General features: G+C 38.5%; 1 protein-coding gene across 35 annotated transcripts in view; it reads right to left on the bottom strand.

The window, feature by feature from the left end:
* ADAM22 (ADAM metallopeptidase domain 22) overlaps window positions 1-22,114 on the bottom strand; it is a 269,774-nt gene that overhangs the window by 228,920 nt on the left and 18,740 nt on the right. For 10 of the 35 annotated variants that reach the window (XM_016957690.4, XM_016957695.4, XM_063814652.1 and 7 more), the window contains exon 3: window positions 9,722-9,772. The exons of the other annotated variants lie outside the window; for them this stretch is intronic. In XM_016957690.4, coding sequence (XP_016813179.1) covers window positions 9,722-9,772 — 51 coding nt within the window. The remainder of the gene's footprint in view (window positions 1-9,721; window positions 9,773-22,114) is intronic. 35 annotated transcript variants of the gene reach the window in all.

Raw genomic sequence — 22,114 nt, 5'->3', positions numbered from 1 at the left:
AGGCTGGAGTGCAGTGGCACGATCTCGGCTCACTGCAAGCTCCACCTCCCAGGTTCACGCCATTCTCCTGCCTCAGCCTCCCAAGCAGCTGGGACTACAGACACCCGCCACCACGGCTGGCTAATTTTTTTGTATTTTTTTCTTTTTAGTAGAGACAGGGTTTCTCTTTTTTTTTAATTTTATTATTATTATACTTTAAGTTTTAGGGTACATGTGCACAACGTGCAGCTTTGTTACATATGTATACATGTGCCATGTTGGTGTGCTGCACCCATTAACTGGTCATTTAGCATTAGGTATATCTCCTAATGCTATCCCTCCCCCCTCCCCCCACCCCACAACAGTCCCCGGTGTGTGATGTTCCCTTTCTTGTGTTCATGTGTTCTCATTGTTCAATTCCCATCTATGAGTGAGAACATGCAGTGTTTGGTTTTTTGTCCTCGCGATAGTTTGCTGAGAATGATGGTTTCCAGGTTCATCCATGTCCCTACAAAGGACAAGAACTCATCATTTTTTATGGCTGCATAGTATTCCATGGTGTATATGTGCCACATTTTCTTAATCCAGTCTATCGTTGTTGGACATTTGGGTTGGTTCCAAGTCTTTGCTATTGTGAATAGTGCCACAATAAACATATATGTGCATATGTCTTTATAGCAGCATGATTTATAATCCTTTGGGTATATACCCAGTAATGGGATGGCTGGGTCAAATGGTATTTCTAGTTCTAGATCCCTGAGGAATTGCCACACTGACTTCCACAATGGTTGAACTAGTTTACAGTCCCACCAACAGTGTAAAAGTTTTCCTATTTCTCCACATCCTCTCCAGCACCTGTTGTTTCCTGACTTTTTAATGATTGCCATTTTAACTGGTGTGACATGGTATCTCATTGTGGTTTTGATTTGCATTTCTCTGATGGCCAGTGATGATGAGTACTTTTCCATGTGTTTTCTGGCTGCATAAATGTCTTCTTTTGAGAAGTGTCTGTTCATATCCTTTGCAAACTTTTTGATGGGGTTGTTTGTTTTTTTCTTGTAAATTTGTTTGAGTTCATTGTAGATTCTGGATATTAGCCCTTTGTCAGATGAGTAGGTTGCAAAAATTTTCTCCCATTCTGTAGGTTGCCTGTTCACTCTAATGGTGGTTTCTTTTGCTGTGCAGAAGCTCTTTAGCTTAATTAGATCCGATTTGTCAATTTTGGCTTTTGTTGCCATTGCTTTTGGTGGTTTAGACATGAAGCCCTTGCCCATGCCTATGTCCTGAATGGTATTGCCTAGGTTTTCTTCCAGGGATTTTATGGTTTTAGGTTTAACATTTAAGTCTTTAATCCATCTTGAATTAATTTTTGTATAAGGTGTAAGGAAGGGATTCAGTTTCAGCTTTCTACATATGGCTAGCCAGTTTTCCCAGCACCATTTATTAAATAGGGAATCCTTTCCCCATTGCTGGTTTTTGTCAGGTTTGTCAAAGATCAGATAGTTGTAGATATGCGGCGTTATTTCTGAGGGCTCTGTTCTGTTCCACTGATCTATATGTCTGTTTTGGTACCAGTACCATGCTGTTTTGGTTACTGTAGCCTTGTAGGTATAGTTTGAAGTCAGGTAGCGTGATGCCTCTGGCTTTGTTCTTTTGGCTTAGGATTGACTTGGCAATGCGGGCTCTTTTTTGGTTCCATATGAACTTTAAAGTAGTTTTTCCCAATTCTGTGAAGAAAGTCATTGGTAGCTTGATGGGGGATGGCACTGAATCTATAAATTACCTTGGGCAGTATGGCCATTTTCACGATATTGATTCTTCCTACCCATGAGCATGGAATGTTCTCCCATTTGTTTGTATCCTCTTTTATTTCGTTGAGCAGTGGTTTGTAGTTCTCCTTGAAGAGGTCCTTCACATCCCTTGTAAGTTGGATTCCTAAGTATTTTATTCTCTTTGAAGCAATTGTGAATGGGAGTTCACTCATGATTTGGCTCTCTGTTTGTCTGTTATTGGTGTATAAGAATGCTTGTGAGTTTTGTACATTGATTTTGTATCCTGAGACTTTGCTGAAGTTGCTTATCAGCTTAAGGAGACTTTGGGCTGAGACGATGGGGTTTTCTAGATATACAATCATGTCATCTGCAAACAGGGACAATTTGACTTCCTCTTTTCCTAATTGAATACCCTTTATTTCCTTCTCCTGCCTAAGTGCCCTGGCCAGAACTTCCAACACTATGTTGAACAGGAGTGGTGAGAGAGGGCATCCCTGAGTAGAGACAGGGTTTCACTGTGTTAACCAGGATGGTCTTGATCTCCTGACCTCGTGATCCGCCCACCTCGGCCTCCCAAAGTGCTGGGATTACAGGCGTGAGCCACCGCACCCGGCCAATATGGTTGCTTCTTAAGGTTATCTTGGAGAAGGAATAAAGTAAATGAATTACACTGAGTTGCTATATTATCAGGCTTATTATTCAACACGACTGAAGTAAGCCAGGATGGCTCTCAGAAAGTTACTCTTAGACCCTGCCTTTTTAGTTTAAGGAAAAAGGTATGTTTGAGAAGAATCAGTATAATACCAAGATTTTCCTTTGGTGGGGGAAACAGGCTAAGGTACTGTCAAGGAAAAATTCCAATATTTATTAACTTTAAGTTGAAGATTAAAAAGTAGTAATACCTCTCAGAGATACTGGAAAAACGTAATTTTGCAGAAATGCCATCTTTCAAATTACTACATAAGAATGAATTGTGATTTTAAAAACTATTAAACAGGTACTTCAGGTATTACAGAATAATATTGAGAGATTCCTAGAGGTCACATAATACAAGATCCTTAGTATATAACTAGGGACACTGAGGCCAGTGTGGGCAAAAGTCACTTCCAAAGTCACATATTTGGTGGCAGAGTAGGCATCTCACCTACTGGTAGGCCTTTTTCATCATATTTCAACTCCTTGCTTTCATACTACAGCTTGGAGGTACTTGCAGGTTTTACTGGGTTCTAATGAATAAATATTATAATAGAAGTTATTTCAGTATCATGAAAATACTCTAAAGAGCATTTTTAGAAGATATGACAAGAAAATCAAAACATAAAAAACAATCTTTAGAATTCCATTTCCATGTAAAAGTTAATAACATGACCATAGCTGACACACAGCCCATGTCCTAAGGCCAATTTGATAACAACCTTACAAACTCAGAGTTATAGTTAAACATATATATATATATATGTCTGTCATTTAAGGAAAAGAAATTACATGGATATGGTAAAGTATGTGCTTGCAGTATGTATGTGCTTTAGGGATTGAGGCAAGCAGTGAGGCTGACATTTATAGAAGCTGTGAAACAAAAGATTCAAGGGAAAAATGCAAAAATATAAAATAACTCTCCAAATGGCAGGAACTCTTAATAAATCAATATAATTACATAAAGATAATTCTAAATTCTAAATTCAAAAATGAATCATAGAATTTTAGGACCATAAGAACATGATACAATCCCCAGATTGGAGCCTATTTATTATTCATGGGCAATAGCTGAAATTAAAATGCGGAATTAATATAACACTCATGTTCCTCATGCATTTTGCTTCGTGGCAGCCTGTCCTCTTCTCCTCATATCTTCTAGAGTCAATGAACCAGGGCCAGCCTACCTATCCCAGAGATCAAACACAAAGGAACTTTTTAAGACTGCCTTCCTGATAACCAATTTTTAAAGCAAAGTTAGCAGTACAACATTCATAGTAGAATCAGAACTCTCACACAAGGAGAAAGACGAGGTACTTTATGTTTTTAATTAAGTCCAACCTGAATAACGAATTGATGTTTACCAATGGGGTGGGAATATTACCAATCAAATGGTAGTATACAATAAGATAACTGTGAAAGTAATTAATATTATTAAAAATAAGAGTTAATGCATGTAACAGTACTTTAGGTACTGCGTCCTAAACACATATTTGCCATTTGACTGTTTCAGCTCAGTTTAAAAAAACTACAAGTATAATTCTTGGAAGTCTAACATCTTCAGTTTTATATATATATATATATATATATGTGTATATATATATATGTGTATATATATATGTGTATATATATGTGTATATATGTGTATATATATATATATACACACATATATATATATATATATATATATATATATATATATATATATATATGGCTTGTATATATGATCCCTCTTTTCTACATCGGAAAAGGCAACTGAAAAATCACCATAGCCTTATGAGAACTTCTGGCAAAAGAGCTGCAAAGGATTGATACTATATCTCTATTCAGATGAAGGTTTCTCATTCTAGAATTTGTTGTGGCCACATCAAGATATGGGATTAATTTTGTGAAGCAGAACTGTATTACAATGGCATCTGTTAACAGAGAGTTCTACCCAACAGGTCTACCTATATGTAAATTGGTATGATAAATGTAAGAACATTAGTGTTTTCTGTCTGTATTTCTATACTTATGACTCCATGTTACGCTCCCTTTTCCATCTCAGTAACACCCATAGTTTTCATAAGCTGATTATATATTGTATCTAATTTACACATTATCTTTAAACCAAACTGTTCTTGAAATCCAACCATCTGCATTTAGTATTACAAGAAGTAGAACAGTGCCTGGCAACAGGACATTTTAAAACAAAATGAAACAAAACAAAATAGCACAATTTTTAAAGAACAAACTTTAAAGAGCTGAGATACATTTGAATTCTAGGTCTTCCACTTACCAGTGGAATAAACTAGAGCAGGTTGTTTCATGTTTCTGAACTGAAAGTCCTCATCTCTTAAAGAGCAAAAATAATAATACACACTTTTTAGATTTGCTGTAATAATTAAATAAGTGATAGTCCATTCGACACTTTTAGAGTGCTGATCATACCAGGCTCTGGGAAAGAAAGATGAGTTGGATATGGCTCTTGCACTCAGGAAACTCACAGTCACAAGAGGAAGGTACTAAACAAATTATTACAAAATGAGTGTAAGTCTAACAGTAGGTATATGTATAAAATACAACAGCAGTCCTTCAACTGTAGGGATACCGAGGAATGCATTGGTGCTCCTCAGATTGACAATGTAAGGGAAAGCACTCCAGGAAAAAGGAATAACAAAGGCACAAAAACGGCAAACAGCTCAGCACAATCAGGAAATTACAAGGCACGCTATATATTACAAGGCACACTATATGTTACTGATTATTATGGAAGATCAAGATGGAACTAAAGACATCAAAGAACTTCTAAACTGGTTATTCTCAATCCTGGTTCCACATTAGACTTCTTTGGTGATATGGTTAGGATTTGCATCCCCACCCAAATCACATGTAGAATTGTAATCCCCAGTGTTGGAGGAGAGGCCTGGTGCGCAGTGACTATATCATGAAGGTGGACTTTCCTCCTTGCAGTTCTTGTGATAGTGAGTGAGTTCTCAGGAGCTCTGGTTGTTTAAAAGTGTGTAGCATCTCCCCCTTCTCTCTCTCTCTTCCTCCTGCTCTGACCATGTAAGACATGCCAGCTTCCCCTTCACCTTCTGCCATGATTTTAAGTTTCCTGAGGTCTCCCCAGAAGCAAAAGCCTGTACAGCCTGCAGAACCATAAGCCAACTAACCCTCTTTTCTTAAAAATTACCCAGTTTCAGGTATTTCGTTATAGCAGTGTAAGAACAGACTAATACACTTGGGAAGCTTTTTTTTTCCCCCCTTAGAGATAGGGTCATGCTCTTTTTCTCAGTCTGGAGTGCAGCTGCACAGTCACAGCTCACTGTAACCTCAAATTCCTGGGCTCAAGTGATCCTGCCACCTCAGCCCCTCTGAGTAGCTGGGACTATAGGCATGTGCCACCATACTCAGCTATTTCTATTTTTTAAATTTTTTGTAGAGACAGAATCTCACTGTGTTGCCCAGGCTGGAGTGCAGTGGCTATTCAGAGATGCAATCATAGCTCACTGCAGCCTCAAACTCCTGGGCTCAAGCAATTCTCCTACCTCAGTCTCCTGATTCGTTGGGATTACAAGCATGAGCCACCACACCCAGACTACCCTGGGAAACTTTTTAAAAAATACTAATGCCTGTGCCTCAAATTCAGCAATTCTGATACACTTGGTCTGCAGTGGATCCCAGGCGTCAACATTTTTTAAAGAGCTATCAATGTCATTCTAAGGTATAGCCAACAGTTGAAAAGTGATATTCTAAACCAACCTAAGAAATGCCCTCCTTATCTTGAAAGCCATAAAAATGGATTAAAGACCTTTGTGATAATAGATGTCCAATAAAAATAGCTCTCTCCCCTTGCCTTCACTATTTATGACAAAATATGTTTAACTTTCAAAACTGAATATTTACTTACTAAATTCCTGCATTATTTCTTAAAAGTAAAATGTATGTTCTTATGACAATTTACTACCTACATTTTGGTGTTGAGTTCAACCAAAATAATAAAAGTTTTAAAAGTTTTTTCTAAAAGGAGGGAATGAGTAAGAGAAAGACAAAAGGAAGAAACAGAAATTCAATCATATAGTCTTTCCAGCTAAATTGAGGACCAATATCTCTGTAAGCACCTTGCCACACTTTGTCACAAAGCAGAACCTCAATATACTTTTTTTTTTTTTTTTGAGACAGAGTCTCACTTTGTCGCTCAGGCTGGAGTGCAGTGGTGCGATCTTAGCTCACTGCAACCTCTGCCTCTAGGGCTCAAGCAATTCTCCTGCCTCAGCCTCCCGAGTAGCTGGGATTACAGGCACACGCCACCATACCTGGCTAATTCTTTGTATTTTTAGTAGAGATGGGTTTCACCATCTGGCAAGGCTGGTCTCGAACTCCTGACCTCATGATCTGACTGCCTCGGCCTCCCAAAGTGCTGGGATTACAGGCATGAGCCACCATGCCCAGCCTATACTGTTTTTTTAAATGAGGCATGAAAAGGAGCAAAATATTGGAATTCCCATGGTATTCGTATTCTTTTTGAGACAGGACCTCACTACATTGCCCAGGCTGGTCTCAAAGTCCTGAGCTGAAGCAATCTTTCTACTTTGGCCTCCAAGCCCATATTTTTTAAAGAGCTACTACTTCATGTGAGTCTAAAGTATGGCCAATTCTCATGGAATTCTTATCTACTTATACTTGCTTTCCAAGTCAAATTTCCATTCTTGCTGTTCATTTTATTTTACATGAAAAAATTTATAACTTGTATTAGTCTGTTCTCATGCTGGTATGAAGAAATACCTGAGACTGGGTAATTTATAAAGGAAAGAGGTTTAATTGACTCAGTTCACAGGGGTGGGGAGGCCTCAGGAAACTTAAAGTCATGGCAGAAGGGGAAGCAAACACATCCTTCTTCACATGGCAGCAGCAAGAAGTACAGAGTGAAGTGAGGGAAAAGCCCCTTATAAAACCATCAGATCTCGTGAGAACTCACTCACTATCATGAGAATAGCATGGAGGTAACCATCCCCATCATTCAATTACCTCCCACCAGGTCCCTCCCATGACATGTTGGGATTACGGGAACTACAATTCAAGATGAGATGTGGGCGGGGACACAGACAAACCATATCACAACTGATGTAAACAATTTCTTGCCCTTGTTTTGGGATGCATTTTCCTAGGACAGAGATTACATCATGTAGATCTCACTACCCAGGAATTCCTAGATGAAGGCTACACATGCCACAAAAAAAAAAAAAAAAAAGGCTTTCCTTGGAAAAGATGAACTCTTGAGAGGCATTCCCCGAATTTACCTTGCTGCATTTCCAGTTCTGAAGGCACTAAAAGCCCTGAACTCTTGTGATTCCCTGGCTGCCAAGGTGGTCCCTGCTCCAACAAACCAGAGGCAAAGACAAAAAGACAGACTATGCTGACACTGGCACCAGCTCCTATTTTCTCATCTCCATTCAGGAAGTCAGGCAGCCTCATTACCTATTTATGCTTCAGCTATCTTCTGATAAATCAGTCTCTCCATCATCTTGGCCATTAACTGCCCATTACTAGGCCTTCAATTTAAGGCCTGAACAAGAAAATGCTTACTCACATAATCCTGAAAGTCAAAGCAGACCTTTAAGATACTTAGTAGTCTGAGAACAACACAATATATTATAGTTGTATCGAGCTATAATTAAATCTGAGTGCAAGGAACCCTAACATTTAGATGCAACAAAATCAGCAGACAAAAATCCCTCCGACAAATCAGCCCTGGGAAATGGATACTCTTTTCTGGTACAGAAAAGGCCTGGGAGAAATGAGACGAGAGCTCTTCCCAGCCCCACTTTTGGCTTGATATTTCATTAGAGTAGAGTTAGGAAAACTTTCATCTTCATCTTGTTTTTCCCCATATGTGAGCTGAAAATAGTCACAATTACAGAATGCTGTGAGAAAAACACTTAACATTTTTGTTTATGGTGAAGAGAGTATATAAAAGCTCATTGCAGAGACTAATGTAACCATCAAAAGGTAAAAAGCAGAGAAGAGGAAAAATGAGTAAATGGCTGTCAAGCCACTACACTCTCACATGAATAACTAGTCAGTTTAGCTCTAAATCAGGTAATTTTAAAAACAGAATTAGAAATAAGAATCGTCTCTGCCAGCTGGGTCACAATCTCTCCTGGAGGCAACTTCAGAAGTAGGCCATGTCCAAATAATAAAACTAAGAATGGTGAGTTCTTCACATCAAGGTTTACTTCACCCAGTTCTGTAATATCAATGGATTTTTCTTTCCCTGATTTTATTTGCTTATATAGACATTAGATGTATCTGAGAGTAAAGGCTCACTTTTACTAAAGGGCTAGCTCCAAGTGTCTGAAGAAAGAAAAATAGGAAATAATGTTGTACAAAATCCCATAATAAATAGCTAGCACAAATAAATTCCATAGCATTTCCTTTGGGAAACAATTTCACATGGTGTATAAAGGCCTTTTCTCCTAGGACTAAGGAATGAAACTATATAATTCTAAAGGATGTTCTGCTCACACATTTACATATAATAAACTATGGAGCTATGTTTCAAACTTTAAACATAGGACCATATGCCTTCTTTACTAACATATCTCACTCGTCTAAAAGTTTTCCAAGGACATAGTCAAGAAATACTCTAAGAGCAAGGTACCTGCTAAAAAAGAAGAGAAAAATAAAAGCAGTTAAGTCCCTAATGTTAAGGATATGCAAACGACAGGTTTTCACCTATGACTTGACTGTCAAACACCAGAGACTTTCTTCCTTTCTTTCTTTTAACCAAAGGCTTCCTTTATTGGGACACCAAACAAGAGAATTCTAGCGACAAGAACCACTGCAAAAATATTTCATTTTTTTTTTTGTTTGCCAGTGGGCTAGAATGAAGACTGGTAGGAAAAACACACTACCTATAGCTATCTTAATTACCACAGTAAAGAAAGAAGATGGGATTGTGGTGTGTGTCTGTAAGAGAAAGAAAGAAAGAGAGAAAACAGACTACCAGCCCTCTCTGAGAAAACCATGTCTTAAAACCATGTAGTCTTGCAATGCACACATAGGTTAGAAAATAGCAAGAATCTTTAACAGTGATTCAGTATGACATAAATCTGCCCCCAAATTCTTAAACTCAGAGGCTTCCACATACTACCAGCTGGTGTCTCCAAGCTGCTTTGAAGAGTAACTCCTTGCCCTTGAGTTCCAGGAAGGTTGAAAGAATCCATCCACAATTCATGTTTGAGAGAAAATACTAACATCCAAAATGAAAATTTTTGTTATAGGTACTGCATTACCTGTATCTGGTATATGGTCTTCTGGGATTCTGACTTCAAAAACATCTGAATCTAAAAAAAAATTAAATGAGTACAATTTTTCAAACATGTTCTAATAAAAAACCTAAGGGGTTGAAAAATAATCAAATTATTCTGTTAGACAAAGGTAATAAAAGAGACTCTAGAAATTAATTTTATTTATACTTCTATTATTTATTGGAGCTAGTCACTATTAGCCCCTGTGATAAAAAAAAGATCAATCTTGTCACCTAATCCTTAGCATTAAACTTTCCCTAGAAAAGTGAAATGCCTTTTTAAAATACACTGACTCCAAATCATCTTTGAAAGCAGGAAATCCTAAGAGATACCATTATTAGGAGACATAGAAAAACTGCACAAATCAAGTCACATTATCCATTATACATCCAACAGTGCTTGTGTGTGCACGTGTATACATTATGGCAGGAAAAGCTTGTAGCCAACTGTAACCTGGAAGATAATTACCACTTAAAGCAAGCAAACTTTCTAGTGCTGAGCCCAGCTCAGAAGAGCTGGAAATAGGAGAAACAACTGCACTCTAAATGAGGGAGATAGGATATAGATCACCACTGAAGGGTCTTACAGACTTAAGACATAGTAACAGTGTCTAGTGAGGTAAAGTCAGAATCACATGAAGACTACCCTTAGCTCTGAAATATATCTTTTTACAAGAAAAAATATATATTAATATAACCTTGGTGATATCTAATTAGTTTTACAGCCTCACATCTGAATATTTAAAAGAAATAAAACCCTTACTCTCAAAACTCTTTCTTCACTGGCATGAACTCAGCTCTTAATAGAAACAATTTCATATCAAAGGCTCATTGAACTTGACCCCAACAGTATCAGAAACATAAAAGATGAATAAAATTACAAGGAGCCATCACAGGATGGTGGAGCTCTGGAGCCAGTAGCTAGAGGAGAGCCATTCATTCCTTCCCTCTGATTAGCTGCTCAGCCTTAACAAAACTGAGCATACAGGGGCTCAGATACTGTTTTCTTTATGTTCCATAAGTGACTCAGGTCTCTGTGCTGTTGATGTGTTTGGATACAATGCTGAATAAATCGGACTCTGTAATTCTTGCCTCTACTGGAGACAAATCAGTGCAGTTTAATGAGGATTCCGTACATCTGACATGCTGGGTTAAAGAAAGGTTTCCTACAAGATATCTTGATTCTTTTTTACAAAGGAAAAAGGCCAGGCACAGTCATTCTTTCTATATTTTATAATAGTTTTTTTTAAACTTCTTGTTGCTCTGAGGCAAATGAATACTTTCAAAGTAACATGGAGGTCACTTTTTATTTAATTTATCAAATGATACCCTAGGAGAACTTATTCACTTCTGAAAACTGGGTGGGTTGTTGCTCCGAACTTCCCCCACTGGGTTTCTGGGAAGCTGCCTCCTGGCAAAGACTCATGACTGAAACTTTCCCTGAAGGGCCATCCTTAGCAAACTGCTTTCAGGCTGTCCTTTTTGTCCTTCCCTGGCCTTCCCTGCATGCCTCACCATCTCCACCACCACCACCAAGTCCTGAACCCCTACTGTGTACACAGGTACCTCCAGGAGAACCAAAAGGGACTCTGAGGAAGATATGGCCCTACCAACAGATTTTTATTATCTGGAAAGACATGTTATTATCTTACAAGACAATAATATAATGCCATGCTCAATTGCTTTGTCCAAGAGTTTTCCCTCTGTTTTAAAACTGTGAGCAGTTGCTTATGAAAAGTTGCATAGGATAGTGGTTAAAACTCCAGATCTTCGAGACAAATTTCCTATGTTCAAATCCTAGCTCCACCCCTTCCTAAACTGAATGATCCTGGGCATTATTTAAGCTCTCTGTGCCTCAGTTTCACTATTTATTAACTGTGAAAAACATTATCAACCTCTGAGGATTGCTGTGAAGACTGAATACATGTTAAGATGCACAGAACGAGCTGGTGCAGTGGCTGGTGCTTGTTGTTGTAGCTACTGGGGAGGCTAAGGTGGGAGGAACACTTGAGCCCAGGAGTTTGACCCAGACTAAGCAACACAGCAAGATTCCATCTTCAAAAAAAAAAAAAGTCCACAGAATGTTCTAGCTCCATAAACGTTAGGCATATTATTCTGCCACATGATTAAAAAAAAGTGCAAGCAGTGTGAACAGAATTTCGTGTTGTATTCAGGAATCAGAATTGTTCTTGCTTCCCTTGTCACTTCCAGATGACAATTCCTCTATCCCTCTCTCATTGAGGTGCATGGCTTATAGCTATACCATCTTCCACTCTCAACACTATACCAAGTGCCTCTGTAGTCCCAATGTTTGGCACCTTGCTTAGCACAAAGAATGTGCTCACTTACAAATTGAAAATAAACCTGACAACTGTTAATCTGACAATAACATGAACAAAAGTTATTTTGCAAACTGTAATTAGCCAAAAGGGAAAAGTAGTTGTCAGGACTCACATAATAAAGGTTGCTTTCACATAGTTTAACTACTTTACTGTTTCCTTATGAGTTCTCTAGTAATTACAAGCACTATCATTGTTTTATAGAGTGTAACTCTCAACAGTATATGCATTACACTAATTCTCCTGAAATACTTTTGACCTGTGTTCCTGTGTTAATTATATTCATCTGACATTTGTTAGTGAGTTTGGTAGTCATTCGGCTACATGACTTGCATGACCATTATCTACAAGGCAGACAGAGAAGAATGGAACTTTGAGCTTTAGGGAACCTCGATGAGTTATATGATTCATTCCCTCACTTGTAAGGAAACAAACCTACACAAAACCATTTTGAAAAATGATTGTTGAACCTGTTTTATAAGTTCTTGAGACAGTTCCTCAACCCCCATTTATAGTCTGTTCCAATGCTGAATCATCTTACTTTTCCTTTTAAATCACTAACAAAACTCTGTCTTAATGCAATTTAGCCCTATTTCTCCCATTTGTGAAACTAGATATTAACATATTCAAAGACAGCTTGGAAGTGTGCTGCTCATCTCTTAGGCACAGTAGAAGTATCTGCTACTTAGTAAGCTTTATGGCAGGCTAGTTCTAAAAATATCTGCCAACCGCACCAGATAAAACATCCTGCAAAAGGAATAATTCATAACCATGCGTGTACTAAACATAAAATACAACTACATTTAAGTGCATGGAAGTAATACTGTCTTGCAAAGAAGAATCCAAATGCATTACATTGTGGGATTATAGGAAGAGGAGGGGAATAGACTACATTTAGACACCATACTGAAAATCTATATGTTCTTCCTTGGTGGGATAATCCAATACCGTGAGACTGCAGGATGAAACCAAAAATACCACAAGAAATGTAGATGATTCCAAATATTTCCTCCCAGAACAGTTTCCAATAAGATCTTCCATCACCAATCTTCTTTGGAGCAGTCATCTTGTTATTCATATTTGACCAATATACTCTGGCCTTGGGGTCATTATACTGGTTATTCTCTCTATATATAATGCTCTTCCTAAGATACCTGTATGACTCACTCCTCACATCCTTCAAGTCTTTTCCTAATGTCATTTCTCTGAGGCCTAACGGACTACCCTACTAGAAATTACAACGTATGCCCCCTACACTCCCCTGCACTACCAGTCTCCATTACCATGCTATATTTTTTATTTTCCATAGTACTTATCACCTTTGAACATACCACATAATGTATTATTGCATCATTTACTATATTTTTGTCTATGTGCTAGAACATAAGCCCAGAAGAAAGAATTTTTTTTTATTATTCACTGATGTATCCCAAAGGCACAGAAGAGTGCCACATAGTAGGACCTCAATAAATGTTCGTGGAGTGAGTTAAAAGGATGTCAGTTCACAAATCAAATCACAGGAAATTGCAACACACACACAAACTGCATTAGTGTTTCTCAAAACAGCTACTGAGCCTTAACCTGAAATAGAACCAATGGAAAAATTTTAATTGCAGAGCTGGCAAGTTTAAACTTTGTAAGAAAAGGAACAAGAACCAAAGTCTATTAAATATTTGCCAATCCCCTCAGTTCCCTCATTATTCAAAGATAGGATGATAAAAAGAGAAATCAAGAATCTCTAGTTCTAGTGAAAACATACTGCAGAGAACAGGAGCTATAAAAAGCCATGATTAATAGCTCTAACATAACTGAAATACCCAACTGCACAAGGGCCAGAAGGTTCAGAGAAAAGTATAACTGTTTCTCTTCTTGTCAAGTGAAATATAAGGACGAAGAGTGACCCAATGGCCTTATGGAGATGAGATGCAGAATACTCTACACACACACACACACACACACACACACACACACACCCCACCACCACCAGCAGCAACAATACTATCTGCACTTGGAGCTCTCTTCTTCCTGAACACTGAACACTTTCATCAGTGAACATATGATGCTTAAAATGAAAGCATATGGACTTCTTCTAACCTAATTATTTCTTGAAAAAGAGAAATAACACAAACAATTAACTTCAGAATAACAGATTTTGGAAAGACAGTTTAAAACTGTTAGAAATTCAGAAACACATGGTTGATTGATAAGTATTAAAATATTTATTAAATATGGGAATCCACTGCAAGAACATGGAAGTTCTTCAGTTCTTTCCATTGATCTGAAGGCTACATCTAATACTGGGCCCAGATTAATAAGAAGCTGAAAATTTTAAGATCACAACTACTCTACAATGGTACCAAAAACAGCACAATAATTAAAAGAGAAGAATCCAAACAGAAAGGAAAAAACAATGAATTCAGAATGACAAACTTTTATTTAAAACTATATTAAAAACCACTGAATTGTATATTGTAAAAGAGTGAATTTTATGGTATATGAATATGTCAATAAAGCTATTGTTTAAAAACTATATTAAAAATCAGTATTGTTGCCATACATATATTTCAAATGCAAAGCAATCTTAATTTTCACAGAAGACTCAACTTTTTAAATAAGAAATGCTACCATCTATAAAATTTTAGAAGCCCTTTCTTCTAGATCACCTGTCTGTTCCTTTTGATTTGCGTATTGAAGTATTTCAGGCAAAACATGTTTTTTAAAAAGGAAATTAAAACAGACTATTAAAACGGAGCATCTTGTCCTCTAATCTGGTAGCTATGTTTTTGGAAATACCTGCAGTGAGACCAAAGCTAGATCCAAAACTAGCACCAGAGAGCAAATTGTTCTACCATCCTGGAGCATTTGATACAAATCACAGCTCTTATGAAAACAGAGAAATCCAGCGATTTGCATATATGACACCGAGTATCAGTTTTATACCAAGAAATGATAATTATAGGAGCTTAAAAAAAAAGGAGCTAACATTTATTGAGCTCTTACTATATGCCAAACGCCCAGCTACAGCTTTATGTATATTATCTTTTTTAATCCTCACAACATATGAACTGGGTACTATTCTTATTCACATTGTATTGGTGTAAAAACCCAAGATTAAAGAAGTTAAGTGTTTGCCAAGTTCACACAGTGAGCTAGTGGCAGAGGTGAGCTTTAAATCCATGGAGCCTAATTCTAGGTCCTTTAACATTTAATCACTTTTCTATAATGCTTTTTTTAAAAAGAAAACTACATTTGAGATTTATTATGTGAAAAATTAAGATATTCTAAAACTATAGTAAATTCCACAGTGATAAAGTAATACACAGACAGACCAAGAATCATTAAGGATCTAAATAGGATAACATAAAAAAATTAAATCTGCTAAACCAAAGATACCATGAGAATGAAAAATAAGCCATAAACTAAAAGATAAATAAATATTTGCTATACAGATAATAGAGAATAATCCAGAATATTTTTAAATGCCAAAAATCGACAAGAAAAAGACAAAAATTTCAACTGAAAAATGGGGAACGTATAATAGGCCAGTCAAAAGAGGAAATACAGATCACCAAAGGTGCTCTACCTCATCAGTCATCAGGAAAATGGAAAGTAAAATAACTAGATACCATCTCATACCCACAATATTGTTAAAAACTTTAAAGTCGGCAGGGCACGGTGGTTCACCCCTGTAATCCCAGCACTTTGGGAGGCCGAAGAGGGCAGATCACAGGGTCAAGAGATTGAGACCATCCTGGCCAACATGGTGAAACCCCATCTCTACTAAAAATACAAAAATTAGCTGGGCATGATGGTGCGTGCCTGTAATCCCAGCTACTCAGGAGGCTGAGGTAGGAGAATCACTTGAACCCGGGAGGCAGAGTTTGCAGTGAGCCGAGATCACGCCATTGCACTCCAGCCTGGGAAACAAGAGCAAAACTCCATCTCAAAAAAAAATAAAAAATAAAAACAATTTAAAAAAACTTTAAAGTCTTATGGTTCCAGATAATGATGAAAAGGAGACTATACATAAATTCGCATACAGTGCTAGTGGAGTGTAAATTGCTGTATCACTATTTGATTTGGCAATATACAGGGAAATTGACAGTGTACAAGCCCTAGGAATCAACAATTTCACTTCCAAATATACACTCCATAGAAACTTATGCCAATGTCAAATGTGTATGTCAAATGGTATATACTGCTTATAACAGCGAAACAGAATAAATATGCTATAAATACTATTAATGGGAAAATGAATAAGTGATGTTTATAAAATGGGAAGGCAGGCAGCAATAAAAAGAAATGAATGTAATTCTTTTACCTATATCATCATAAGAGATCAAAAAATTTAATTTTGAGGAGGGGTAAAAGGATATATATGCTATAAAAGATAGACATTTAAATACACACAAAACAGTAATATATTGTTATGGATATATATGTATGTATGAAAGTATGAAAACAGACCAGACAGGGTGGCTCATGCCTGTAATCCCAGCCCTTTGGGAGGCCAAGGTGGGCAGATCACCTGAGGTCAGGAGTTTGAGACCACCTGGCTAACATGGTGAAACCCCGTTTCTACTAAAAATACAAAAAATTAGCCAGGCACGGTAGTGCGCACCTGTAATCCCAGCTACTCAGGAGGCTGAGAGGCAGGAGAATTGCTTGAACCCTGGAGGCAGAGGCTGCAGTGAGTCGAGATGGCACCATTGCATTCCAGCTTGGGCAACAAGAGCGAAACTCCATCTCAATAAAAAAGAAAATGTGGCACATATACACCATGGAATACTATGCAGCCATAAAAAATGATGAGTTCGTGTCCTTTGTAGGGACATGGATGAAATTGGAAATCATCATTCTCAGTAAACTATCGCAAGAACAAAAAACCAAACACCGCATATTCTCACTCATAGGTGGGAATTGAACAATGAGATCACATGGACACAGGAAGGGGAATATCACACTCTGGGGACTGTGGTGGGGTGGGGGGAGGGGGGAGGGATAGCATTGGGAGATATACCTAATGCTAGACGACGAGTTAGTGGGTTCAGCACACCAACATGGCACATGTATACATATGTAAATAACCTGCACAATGTGCACATGTACCCTAAAACTTAAAGTATAATAAAAAAAAAATAGAAAAAAAAAAAAGAAGAAGAAGAAAAGAAAACAAAGACGGAAAGGATGCACACCAGTTGCAAGACAATGATCTCCTCTGAGAAGGAAGGGGAAAACAGAAGGGCAAGAGAGCATCATCTGAATCTATAATGTTAGTTTCTTGCAAAAGAAACAAACCACACTAAATTTTGTTCATTCTGGGTGGTGAGTACAAGGGTGTCCATTACATTATTCTATCTACCATTTTGTATGTTTGAATTATTTCAAAACTTAAGCTTTTTATATTAAACAAACTGAAGAAATTTTTACAAGCACCCTCACATGGTCAATTCCACTGATACCATATAACAGCTAAGGGATAAGTAACACAACCATCCAGATGTCCCTAATATTATTGCCAGGAAAACTACAAGAAACAAAAAGTAACAGACAAAACATACAAGGAGGCACATGTTGATTCAACTTTCTAAAATCTTTTCAGCCAGAGATGTCTAAACAAAGGGCTGCCTCACAGGTACTGAGCTTACCTGTGAGGAATCCTGTAGGGTAGTTTTTAAAGTTGTGGGTAAGAGCACAGAAAGGACTCTGAAATCACTTGAGTGCACCATAGGCAGGGCAGGGTTTTAAATAAAATGAAATAGAACAGAACAGAATGAAACGTATACCACTGTATGTAATAAGAATAAGTAATTTTTACGATACTTTCGTGTGTGTGTTTCCACATGTCCACACAAAAATGTTTTACACACATGTTCACAGCACCATTATTTTAAATAGCCGAAGAATGGAAACAACTCAAATGTCCATCAAAATGAATGGATTGATAATGAAACACTACTCAGGAATGAAATACTTATACATGCTACAACATGAATGAAACTGGAAAACATTATGATAAGTGAAAAAAGCCAGTCACAAAAGACTGGATAGTGTATGATTCCATTTATATGAAACCTCAAGAGTAAGTAAATCTGTAGAGACAGAAAGTAGATCAGTGGGTGCCCAGGCTGAGGGTGGGAGGCAGTTAGGGAAAATGGGCATAACGTTTCTTTTTGAAGTGATGAAAAGGTTTCAAAATTGACAGTGGTGATTGCTGCACAGTTCTCTAAATACACCAAAAACTCAATCGTATACCATTTTTAAATGGGTTAATTCTATACTGCGTGAATTATATCTCAATAAACCTCTTATAAAAATACATGTAAGTAAGATAGGAACTATTTTGTTCCTGGGATTACATTAGGTTAGCTAAAGTCACAACAGCTGTATTTGATCTTTATCTTTTAATGTAGGGCCTCCTCTCCACCACAAGTCCTCACTTTTTCATCTGGTCTTAAAGCTACTTTCAGAGGAGGAGCCAAGATGGCCGAATAGGAACAGCTCCGGTCTACAGCTCCCAGCGTGAGTGACACAGAAGACAGGCGATTTCTGCATTTCCATCTGAGGTACCGGGTTCATTTCACTAGGGAGTGCCAGACAGTGGGCGCAGGACAGTGGATGCAGCACACTGTGCGCCAGCTGAAGCAGGGTGAGGCATTGCCTCACTCGGGAAGCACAAGGGGTCAGGGAGTTCCCTTTCCTGGTCAAGGAAAGGGGTGACAGACGGCACCTAGAAAATCGGGCCACTCCCACCCGAATACTGCGCTTTTCCGATGGGCTTAGGAAACGGCGCACCAGGAGATTATATCCCGCACATGGCTCAGAGGGTCCTACGCCCATGGAGTCTCCCTGATTGCTAGCACAGCAGTCTGAGATCAACCTGCAAGGCAGCAGCGAGGCTGGGGGAGGGGCGCCCGCCATTGCCCAGGCTCGCTTAGGTAAACAAAGCAGCCAGGAAGCTCGAACTGGATGGACCCCACCACAGCTCAAGGAGGCCTGCCTGCCTCTGTAGGCTACACCTCTGGGGGCAGGGCACAAACAAAAAGACAGCAGTAACCTCTGCAGACTTAAATGTCCCTGTCTGACAACTTTGAGGAGAGCAGTGGTTCTCCCAGCACGCAGCTGGAGATCTGAGAACGGGCAGACTGCCTCCTGAAGTGGGTCCCTGACTCCTGACCCCTGAGCAGCCTAACTGGGAGGCACCCCCCAGTAGGGGCAGACTGACACCTCACATGGCCGGGTACTCCTCTGAGACAAAATTTGCAGAGGAACGATCAGACAGCAGCACTCGCGGATCACAAAAATCCGCGGTTCTGCAGACACCGCTGCTGATATCCAGGCAAACAGGGTCTGGAGTGTACCTCTAGCAAACTCCAACAGACCTGCAGCTCAGGGTCCTGTCTGTTAGAAGAAAACTAACAAACAGAAAGGACATCCACACCAAAAACCCATCTGTACATCACCATCATCAAAGACCAAAAGTAGATAAAACCACAAAAATGGGGAAAAAACAGAGCAGAAAAACTGGAAACTCTAAAAAGCAGAGCGCCTCTCCTCCTCCAAAGGAATGCAGTTCCTCACCAGCAATGGAACAAAGCTGGACGGAGAATGACTTTGACGAGTTGAGAGAAGAAGGCTTCAGATGATCAAATTACTCCGAGCTATAGGAGGAAATTCAAATCAAAGGCAAAGAAGTTGAAAACTTTGAAAAAAATTTAGACAAATGTATAACTAGAATAACCAATACAGAGAAGTGCTTAAAGGAGCTGATGGAGCTGAAAGCCAAGGCTCGAGAACTACATGAAGAATGCAGAAGCCTCAGGAGCCGATGCGATCAACTGGAAGAAAGGGTATCAGTGATGGAAGATGAAATGAATGAAATGAAACAAGTTTAGAGAAAAAAGAATAAAAAGAAACGAGCAAAGCCTCCAAGAAATATGGGACTATGTGAGAAGACCAAATCTGCGTCTGATTGGTGTACCTGAAAGTGACGGGGAGAATGGAACCAAGTTGGAAAACACTCTGCAGGATATTATCCAGGAGAACTTCCCCAATCTAGCAAGGCAGGCCAACATTCAGATTCAGGAAATACAGAGAACGCCACAAAGATACTCCTCGAGAAGAGCAACTCCAAGACACATAATTGTCAGATTCGCCAAAGTTGAAATGAAGGAAAAAATGTTAAGGGCAGCAAAAGAGAAAGGTCGGGTTACCCTCAAAGGGAAGCCCATCAGACTAACAGCGGATCTCTCAGCAGAAACTCTACAAGCCAGAAGAGAGTGGGGGCCAATATTCAACATTCTTAAAAAAAAGAATTTTCAACCCAGAGTTTCATATCCAGCCAAAGTAAGCTTCATAAGTGAAGGAGAAATAAAATACTTTACAGACAAGCAAATGCTGAGAGATTTTGTCACCACCAGGCCTGCCCTAAAAGAGCTCCTAAAGGAAGCACTAAACATGGAAAGGCACAACCAGTACAAGCCACTGCAAAATCATGCCAAAATGTAAAGACCATCGAGACTAGGAAGAAACTGCATCAACTAACGAGCAAAATAACCAGCTAACATCATAATTACAGGATCAAATTCACACATAACAATATTAACTTTAAATGTAAATGGACTAAATGCTCCAATTAGAAGACACAGACTGGCAAATTGGATAAAGAGTCAAGACCCATCAGTGTGCTGTATTCAGGAAACCCATCTCACGGGCAGAGACACACATAGGCTCAAAATAAAAGGATGGAGGAAGACCTACCAAGCAAATGGAAAACAAAAAAAGGCAGGGGTTGCAATCCTAGTCTCTGATAAAACAGACTTTAAACGAACAAAGATCAAAAGAGACAAAGAAGGCCATTACATAATGGTAAAGGGATCAATTCAACAAGAAGAGCTAACTATCCTAAATATATATGCACCCAAAACAGGAGCACCCAGATTCATAAAGCAAGTCCTTAGTGACCTACAAAGAGACTTAGACTCCCACACAATAATAATGGGAGACTTTAACACCCCACTATCAACATTAGACAGATCGAGACAGAAAGTTAACAAGGATACCCAGGAATTGAACTCAGCTCTGCAACAAGCGGACCTAATAGACATCTACAGAAATCTCCACCCCAAATCAACAGAACATACATTCTTTTCAGCACCACACCACACCTATTCCAAAATTGACCACATACTTGGAAGTAAAGCTCTCCTCAGCAAATGTAAAAGAACAGAAATTATAACAAACTGTCTCTCAGACCACAGTGCAATCAAACTAGAACTCAGGATTCAGAAACTCACTCAAAACCGCTCAACTACATGGAAACTGAACAACCTGCTCCTGAATGACTACTGGATACATAACGAAATGAAGGCAGAAATAAAGATGTTCTTTGAAACCAACGAGAACAAAGACACACCATACCAGAATCTCTGGGACACATTCAAAGCAGTGTGTAGAGGGAAATTTATAGCACTAAATGCCCACAAGAGAAAGCAGGAAAGATCCAAAATTGACACCCTAACATCACAATTAAAAGAACTAGAAAAGCAAGAGCAAACACATTCAAAAGCTAGCAGAAGGCAAGAAATAACTAAAATCAGAGGAGAACTAAAGGAAATAGAGACAAAAAAAAAACCCTTCAAAAAATTAATGAATCCAGGAGCTGGTTTTTTGAAAGGATCAACAAAATTGATAGACCACTAGCAAGACTAATAAAGAAAAAGAGATGAATCAAATAGATGCAATAAAAAATGATAAAGGGGATATCACCACCAATTCCACAGAAATACAAACTACCATCAGAGAATACTACAAACACCTCTACGCAAATAAACTAGAAAATCTAGAAGAAATGGATAAATTCCTCAACACATACACCCTCCCAAGACTAAACTGGGAAGAAGTTGAATCTCTGAATAGACCAATAACAGGATCTGAAATTGTGGCAATAATCAATAGCTTACCAATAAAAAAGAATCCAGGACCAGATGGATTCACAGCGGAATTCTACCAGAGGTACAAGGAGAAACTGGTACCATTCC

The sequence above is a fragment of the Pan troglodytes genome, chromosome 6, assembly GCF_028858775.2.
Source record: "Pan troglodytes isolate AG18354 chromosome 6, NHGRI_mPanTro3-v2.0_pri, whole genome shotgun sequence".
Lineage (NCBI taxonomy): Eukaryota > Metazoa > Chordata > Mammalia > Primates > Hominidae > Pan > Pan troglodytes.
The sequence above is the reverse complement of the archived record's forward strand: the minus strand, read 5'-3'. Positions and strand labels throughout refer to the sequence as shown.